Genomic DNA, 9,067 nt, shown 5'->3' on the forward strand with positions numbered 1-9,067 from the left:
TTTTTTGCTCAGAATAATGGATGTTGGAGCTGTTTGGGGCCACTGGGGGGACATATAGCATCTTAGTGGGCGCCCACGCCCCCAATGGAATACTGTGAAAAAATTTGGCTGCTCTTGCTCTTACGGTTTGGGCTGTGGCCGTATCCCCTTAAAAATCGGTCTTTCATTTTATAATCTTTAGGGATGACTGCCCCCCTGCCCTTTTCACAAAGCCCAACGGCTTGAACGCTTTGACGGGGTTTATTCGTGTGTGTTGCTGGTATAATTTAATTTTAATTTATTGTTAATTTTAATTCAGTTTTAAGTTTTTAATTTTAAGTTTTAAAAAGAAATCAAGATCAGCCGCCGCACAATTATTGTACTACACAGAGTCAGAGAGAGAGAGAGAGCGAGACAGTGCGAGAGAATGCATTCGGTGTTCAATGCTTGTGTATAATTTGTTGGAATTATTATTCCTACTTTATGTTTTAACTTTTAAATGAAAGACTCGAGATATCAGGTCATGACGATTCTGAGGTTTTTGGCCTGGAAACAACTCATTCGTTATTTCCTCCCATTTAGGGTTACAGGTAAATGTTATTAAAATATCAGGTCGGCCATTATGTCGAACATAAGTCATAGCATCCTGGGTCTTTTCATGCATATATCGAGGAGAGCCTGTAAAAGTGGAAGGTAAAATCACCATCTGACCAAGTTGAGTCATATCTGCATCTCCCCTACCTATAGCGTCTTGAAGATGTACATACATATGTAACTTTCTGCTCCCAACTTTTTTGATTTGCTCGAATATAATTAAACCGTTCTGTTTCCATTTTTGCACTCATATCAACCAAAAATTGATTAAACAGAGCTCTATAATAATGCAAGTGATTGACTTCAGTCTCCCTAAGAATTATTCGATAACTGTAAAAGCTTAATGCAGATACAGTCTTCTTTAGATAATTTTTTGTTAACGGATCCCGTTGGGGAATATTTATGGAATATCCATCATATCCGTGGCAAAAAATTAATGGATATTGTAGACAGTCATAAGATCGGTAAAGTTCACTTTGCTATTATGACTCTCAATAAAAATGTCCCGACTTGGAAATTGTTGATCAACTAATACCAAACCCACTTCATTTGTTTGAGGTGCATTATAACGACCTCTATGAGCATTTGCTGGCTTTTTATCAGCGTTAATGACCATTTTGAAGTCTTTGCAATCTTTTGGGTCACCAATAACTATAAACTAATGTCTACAGATATTAAAACCGTATTAAAGCTCATTTTATATTTTTAAGGAAGCGTACGGAAATGCAAGGCAGAGAGAGAGGGAGGGAGATGGAATCATTTGTTGACAATTTGTATGAAAATGCAGAGAGAGATAGCAATATACAGGCAGAAAACGTATGATGCTTATGGAGACACTTAAATTCGATAAAAGATCGACTTTTTGCTTAGTTTCTTTGTTTAGAAGATAGCTAGAGCTTTGGTGAAACCATCAAATGAATCGTTAAAGCTTAAGGAAAAACTTCACCGAAGGAATTTTTGATACTCAGTTTAGAAGTGCCATTTTTCGAAGTTTGAAGATATTTTTGGCTAAATTGTAATTTCAGAACGGGTGTTAAAAATAGTAAAAAGCCTTAAATCTAAGCGGTCAAATTTTTTAAACATTTATAATGTCTTAACCTTTTTTAGGCGAAAACACGGATTCGATTGCTAAAACGGTTTAGCGTCCAGAATTTTTGAAAGGAAAATTGACCTTTTTTCCAATTGGAATCGATTGGGGCCACTTGGGGAGCCCCAATAAATCTTAGCAAATCAGTTTAAAGTTATTAGAATGTAATAAAAATGCATATTAATATTGTTAACCAGTGGTTTTGGCAGTGCGTTGATTCCCAGTTTTTTTACTGATAGCTTTATATATAGAGATGACGACTGCCCCCTGCCCTTTTCACAAAGCCCAGCGGCTTGAACGCTTTGACGGGGTTTATTCGTGTGTGTTGCTGGTATAATTTAATTTTAATTTATTGTTAATTTATTGTTAAGTTTAATTCAGTTAAGTTTTTAATTTTAAGTTTTAAAAAGAAATCAAGATCAGCCGCCGCACAATTATTGTACTACACAGAATCAGAGAGAGAGAGAGAGAGAGTGAGACAGTGCGAGAGAATGCATTCGGTGTTCAATGCTTGTGTATAATTTGTTGGAATTATTATTCCTACTTTAGGCTAATGTAACTTTTTTTAGAATTGATCTAGAGCTTCAGTAAAACCACCATATGAATCCTTAATGCATCAGGATTCCCTCGATTAATTTTCATATTGCTAATTGACTTAGATCAGTGTTTTTTTGCCGTTTGGAAAAAATGAGGAAGATTCTTAGATTTTCAAAGATCGATAAAAAATAGTAAACATTAAAATATCGAATATTAAATTAAATGGAATCTTTATTATGTAGAGGACTAAATTTTGGCCAAAAATCGCATCGATTGATTAACGCGTTTAGCGTTCAGATTTTTTTTTATAGAAATTGGTTTAGGCTGTGCGTTGATTCTTGGTTTTCAATGAACAGTTTTATATATAGAGATGATGACTGCCCCCCTGCCCTTTTCACAAAGCTCAACGGCTTGAACGCTTTGACGGGGTTTATTCGTGTGTGTTGCTGGTATAATTTAATTTTAATTTATTGTTAATTTATTGTTAAGTTAAATTTAGTTTTAAGTTTTTAATTTTTATACCCTTGCAGGGGGTATTATAATTTTGGTCAGAAGTTTGTAACGCAGTGAAGGAGACGTTTCCGACCCTATAAAGTATATATATTCTTGATCAGGATCAATAGGGGAGTCGATATAGCCATGTCCGTCTGTCCGTCTGTCCGTCCGTCCGTCTGGCCGTCTGTCCGTCTGTTTCAATACCGTTTGCGAGCTCAGTTTAAAAGCTAGCGATCTGAAACTTTCACAGTCGTCCTAAAACAAGTGTACGCAGATCAAGTTTGAAAACCCGATCGGATGTCTATATCCTATAGCTCCCATAGGAACAATCGGATATAACTTGCAAGAATGGAAGATATTTCGCGCAGTGTAAAAGCTATTGACATAAATCTTTCCAAATCTTATTTTTTTATGCGTACCTTGATCAGAGTAAAAGCGCGTGACGATCGGACGTCTATATCCTATAGCTCCCATAGGAACAAAAGGGTAAAATCGGTTAAAATTTAATGATTTTTAGGATATTTCACGCAGTATACAAGCTATTGACATGAATCTTTCCAAATCCTATTTTTTTATGCATACATTGATCAAGGTGAAAGCGCGTGCCGATCGGACGTCTATATCCTATAGCTCCCATAGGAACAATAGGGTGAAATCGGTCCAAATTTGATGATTATCAGAATATTTCGCGCAGTGTGTAAGCTACTAACATAAAATTTTCCAATTCTTATTTATTTACGCATATCTTGATTAGGGTAAAAGCGCTTGCCGCTCGGAAGTCTATATCTTAAAGGAGATAGGAAAAATTGTTAAAGGCTGCGAAAGTATCCCTTTTGTATATGACATTTTTGCAGTATAAAAGCAATTGACTTGAAACGATGCAAATCTAGTTTACTTATGTATACCTTATTCCTTTCGCTACTTTTTCACTTTTAGCAATTTCGTCAAAGTCTGCAAGGGTATTAAAACTTCGGCTTGCCGAAGTTAGCTTCCGTCCTCGTTAAGTTTTTATTTTGAAAAATGAAATCAAGATCACCGCCGCACAATTTATTAAGTTTTTAAATCATAAAAATAAAAATAACATTCATGAATAACATTCTTTATAATGTAACTTAAAGTTTATATTTTTTTTTTTAAAAGAAACCCCCTTTTTCCCCCCTTCCCTTTTCTTTGTTTGTAAAAAAAAAATTATCTTTTGGGGGGTTCTTTTCTTAAAAAGGGGGTTATTACAAAAAAAAACAACAAAATTTTTTTAAAAGAATTAAATTTAAAATTGTTAGCTGGACCCAAAAACGATGGACAAGTCTTTAATTTTAACAATTCCCCCTTTTTTTTGAATAATAAAAAAAAAAAAAAAATAAAAAAAAAATATTAAAAAATTTTTATAAATTTTTAAAAAAAAATAAAAAATATAAAAAATAATTAATTAAAATAAATATTAAAAAAAATTAAAATAAAAATAAAAAAAATTTTTTTTTTTTTTTAATTTTTTAAAAAAAAAAAAACATCATCCCCATTTATTTTTTTTATTTTTTTTGTATAATTGATTCAACCGTTCGAAATCATCTACAAAATATAAACAACTATATTTATAGTGCTTACAAAAAACATAATACAAAATAATTCTTATTTTAATAAATTAATTTTTACATAGATTATATTTAAAGTAAATAATTAATTTCATTCTTTATACTCGAACATACTGGTCAAAAAATATGTGCTTTATTCTTGTAAATAATTAATTAATTTTAGTCTTAACATAAATCACATTTTTTTTGTTGCACAAAAAATTGTATTGCAAGATATTGTTCTTGATTAGAGCCAGATCAACCACAAACAATTATCACCGTTAAAAAGAAGTTATGATCATAAATGTTAATAAATATGTAAGCCACTGGCACCCATTAACATTACTCACTATTTGTTAACGGAACAGGAATAGATTCATCCTCTGGATCGTCGTTTCCCAAAGCTGCCATTAGCATTTTTGACACCTCTGTAATTTCTGCTACTGATACAGGTATGCGGTATATGCTCTTGTGTATATCCTTGTGGTGTCCCATAAAGTTTGCAAGTCTGTCTATTTGCATATCTTCTACATTTAACAGAGAGGTATACGTAGCTAAATGTTTTCTGAGCATAGTACCTCTTAAAGCCATTGGACATCTAGCTCCACACCTTTCCGCAAACATTTTTAAAATGGGACACGCCCTTACATAAGGTTTTGCTAAGGGCTTACAATGGGCAACGCTGAATATATAGATGTTTGTTTCTTTTACGCCAGCCTTTTTTCTATACTTTAAAATAGTCTCTATACAAAATTTATCAAAAGGCGTAAGAAGCACTGGAACCGTTCTATTCAGCTTTCCGCGAATTGTTAGTCTTGTATATTTATTGGCAATCTCTTGTGATTCCTTTGATAGGGATGCGAAATTTTCAAGGTCCATATTTTCCTCAATGGCGTGGCCAGTGTTATAATTCTCAATAGTGAGTCGTTCAATTTCACCAGCTCGTCGTCGATTAAAAATTTGCAGGGCGATAAGTGTACTTTGAATCAAAGAGTTCCAGGCATTTAAATCAAATTTATTTTTTAATACGTGAAGAGCTTTTTCTGAGTTGTTTCTGACATAATCAAAAAGCTTTTTAATATCTTCCTTACATGGAAGAATGGTTCGTGCTGAACGTTTGATTTTCGACTGATCCTCACAAGCTTTTTTGTTTATAAAAATCGGAATTTCAGTTTCCCATAAAACTAAAAAATCTTTTACTGATTTTTTTTGATCGTCATTCTGTGTTTTTATGCTTTGTGCCAGTAGTCTGTAGGCGCATTTTTTTATTAACGCGGTGAGGTTAGTCGCTACCGAAGGCGTTTTAAAAAATTGAGTGGTTGAATCCCATTTCGCAACAGAACGAATGCAGCATACAAGAACGTCTAAATGTTTCGGTGCAATGGCGTCTTTGAGCTCTCGAATGTCTTCAGAATTTTTCTTTAATTCCATAACCAATCTGCTAAGCAACCTTATATTCGCTCTAATCATGTCATATTGAAGTTCATTGTGGCGGAAGCATTGTTCATTTGCATATAATATTATAAGCTCATCGTAAAGTAGGTTTCGTGAAATTTCGTCATCATTTAACACCGGCAATACTTTTTCCCGTAGAACATCGACAGCAGAGTGATGGACAAATCCTGTTTTGGCACGACCATTCTTAAGTAAATCACGAGTTCCTTTTTTGTGACTACTACCAGGGCAGTTTTTTACATGGCTGCGCAAAGTGTTCTTTGGAAAGAACCCACAACAAAATTTGCAGCAAACAAAATCAGCAGCTTGGTTTTTTGAGTTTTTTTGTTTCTGTCGAGGAACAATCAAAATGCCTTTGTTGAACTGTTTATCTGTGTTAAACATGAAGTCGCCTTTCTTTCTGATTTCATCAATTAATTGTTTCCTTATTTTGTCATTTTTTGGAAGACAATTAAATTTCCTCACTGAGCTCTCATTCTTATGAACGAGTTGCAAATGGCGTGCAAATTTTGTTTGCAGTTTTTGACAGAACATACAAAAATGTTTTTTCGATTTTTCTATCAATTTTTTGGTTGGAATAATCAAGTCTCTTACGTCATATAAAGGAACATCAGGCTTATAAGAAAAATTTTGAGATACCGCGGTATTATTTAAAGAGAGATTTGTGGAACTTAGTATATAGGTTGGATCTGTGAAATCTAATTAAAAATTTAATTTTATTAATTTGAAAGGTGCCACATAACTCAAACAAAGATTTATGTGGCTTCTCTGTATCGGGGTTGTCACATAAATTTGTTCCAGCCAAATATGGGTTTTACTTATATTAGTGTATTTTATTAGGTGGAAAAAAAGTTTTTTTGACATCCCCGTTCGAAGGGGACAAACAGGATTTCAAAAGATCTAAAACAAAAGCAAAGCTGTTTTTAAGATTTGGAGAATATTAATATAAATTAGTATGAATTATTAGCGTGACATTTTCTACAATCTATTAAGGACATGTACTATTAGAAAAATGTAGACTAGTTATATAACATATATACATAAAAATATAATTGACAAATATAGCTTTACGTACTAGCAGAATTTTCTATACTTGAAGATTCTGGGTTTTCAGGAAGTGTGGATTCAAAATCTGGTTCTGCAAAAAGAATAAATTTAATATAAGTACCGTTTTTAAATTAACAATTTAAAAAATCTTTTACAACAAAAAAATATTTTTTTCAACTAAGTTGAATTCGGTAAACACTCTGGTTTTTGAATAACTTTGTGTAATATATTTTAAAAGAAATATATTAATAGTTTTGTTATAAGGCTTATATACTTACTATCACAGTGTTCGACATTCCCATCTGTGGCTTCTGGTTCATCAAAAACGGTTAAACTTAAATCTGGATCTGCAAAAAAGAAAATTGATATATTAAAACAGTAACTAAATAAATAGCAAAAAAACAATAAATAAAATATAAATTTCCGATTACATTTGATCGGATCAAAATTAAATGGGATTAAAGTTACCAAAATTTCAATTTGGTTTCGGTTTTGGTAATAGCTATTTTTTGTTTTTGATTCGGTGCCTTGTTAAATTCTAAACTCAAACAAAAACTCTCTGTGTAAGGCATATATAAAATACTTACTTTCACAGTGTTCGATATTTCCAACTAGTTCTGGTTCTGGTTCATCAAAAACGTTCGAGTTTGAATCTGGATCTGCATCAAAAGCGGTTGAATTTAAAATTGGATCTGCAAAAACAAAAATTAAGATATCAGAACAGTTACTTATTGTATTGGCAATAAAACCTCAAACTCGTAATATATTTGCAAAGGAGAGGTAATAATAAAATAATGTATGTTTAATACTTACTTCCACTGAGTTCTATATTCCCAACTGTAGCTTTTGGTTCATATTTAACGGTAGAGTTTGAATTTTGACCTGTAAAAAGGAAGTGCTATAAATTAGTAGAGTTATATTATGTTTAAAAATAGATTAACCGAAAATATGTTATATAGAGAGCTAACTTCGGCAATGAGCTAATCAGCTATTAGTAGGTAATGTTGGTATTTAAACAAATAATGTATAAAATACTTACTTTTACAGAGCTCGGAGTATGGGCCTGGGCCTTTTGCGTTCTTAGCAGTGGATTCTAGATTTAGATGCGAAATTTAAAATATTAGTTTTAACTTATTGAAATTTTCTTGGTGCTTAGATATTCTTAGTTTAAATTTAAGAATCTTAAACACAGTCAAAATAAAATAGTTTATCCCGCATTTCTTCTCAATTTTTGCAGTATTCGGTTTTATGAACACTTACAAAAAAAAAATCATACAGATCGGACCGTTAAAATGTCAAATATAATAACCTTTGGCTATGTGAAAAACAATATTAAGGCTTTGGATGCATTTTGGCGCGACAGTTCCAGGGAAATTTTATATGTCCTACTTTTTCTAATTAGCCCTTCGAACATCTTAGAATTGACGCATAGATTATTTTTTAGCCATGTTATTTAAATACTGTCTTAATTCCGATCACTTATTTCCATTTAACTGGATAATTATTTTGAGAACCTTGTTTATGACACATAAAATAAATATAGACTGGACTTTATATTACTTACCTGCAGCCACTTTAACTTTTTTCTTAATATTCTTCACGCGCACACGCAATAACTTTTTGGGACTCATTTTGAAGCTTAGGCGGTTAACAAGAGAATGCAGATCCGATATGTGCATATATGAGTATGTACATTGTACTTTCCGGTCCGAGAAACTTTCGATAATTTGTTTGTATATACAATAATATCCCATTCACACTAATACTACTTTCAATAACGCAGCGCGTTTTTTGTTAATTAATGATTGCACACTGCCGCTAAAATTTGCAACATCGAAAAAGTTGTTGCACCGTGTTAACGTTTAGTACGCCGGTTAGTACAATAATAGTATTTATTTGTTAAGCCTAGTATCCAGATCGACAAACAATTACGCTAGCGTAAAAAACTTTAATCTTTCCAGTGTGACCAAACTTTTGAGAGTTCATCAGATTTAAGCGTGCTACGGTCGTACTGTCAATCAGCTGGGTTTGTTGACAAGCAGTTAAAATTCAAATATCGTATTTGCAGGAAAGAGCCTTTAAAAGATATTATCAAATACCTTGGCAAGACAAGTCTGCCGATGTACAAAGAAATTAAAAAACAATACAATTTAAATTTAACAGCTGTTTTTTTTAATTTACTGATAATTATTTGCTAATTTAAAGTTCATAGCTGCACTTTTATTGTGTTTTTTTGTACATTCTGGACCTAAAAAACATTTTGCTCTGACAAGAGGCACCCCAGATGGTATTAATATTATTTTGT

General features: G+C 32.4%; 1 protein-coding gene across 1 annotated transcript; it reads right to left on the reverse strand.

Annotated features, from left to right (window-relative positions):
• Positions 1-6,766: 6,766 nt before the first annotated feature.
• Positions 6,767-8,409, reverse strand: LOC123037547. The gene is made up of 6 exons (XM_044458789.1): positions 8,327-8,409; positions 7,802-7,855; positions 7,576-7,644; positions 7,350-7,454; positions 7,041-7,109; positions 6,767-6,853 (listed from the first exon to the last, which is right to left on the reverse strand). The coding sequence occupies exons 1-6, from the start codon at positions 8,391-8,393 to the stop codon at positions 6,783-6,785; spliced, it is 435 nt and encodes a 144-aa protein (XP_044314724.1). The 5' UTR covers positions 8,394-8,409; the 3' UTR covers positions 6,767-6,782.
• Between the last annotated feature and the right edge of the window lie 658 nt (positions 8,410-9,067).

Source organism: Drosophila rhopaloa, unplaced genomic scaffold, assembly GCF_018152115.1.
Source record: "Drosophila rhopaloa isolate 14029-0021.01 unplaced genomic scaffold, ASM1815211v1 contig_170, whole genome shotgun sequence".
Lineage (NCBI taxonomy): Eukaryota > Metazoa > Arthropoda > Insecta > Diptera > Drosophilidae > Drosophila > Drosophila rhopaloa.

What these genes read in the sequence shown, in the direction of transcription:
- LOC123037547 (XM_044458789.1), bottom strand. Translation starts at nt 8,393, where the DNA reads ATGAGTCCCAAAAAGTTATTGCGTGTGCGCGTGAAGAATATTAAGAAA. An exon ending in ATACTCCGAGCTCTGTAAAA is followed by an intron (nt 7,645 to 7,801) that starts GTAAGTATTTTA and finishes TCCTTTTTACAG; the next exon opens with GTCAAAATTCAAACTCTACC. An exon ending in GAATATAGAACTCAGTGGAA is followed by an intron (nt 7,455 to 7,575) that starts GTAAGTATTAAA and finishes TTGTTTTTGCAG; the next exon opens with ATCCAATTTTAAATTCAACC.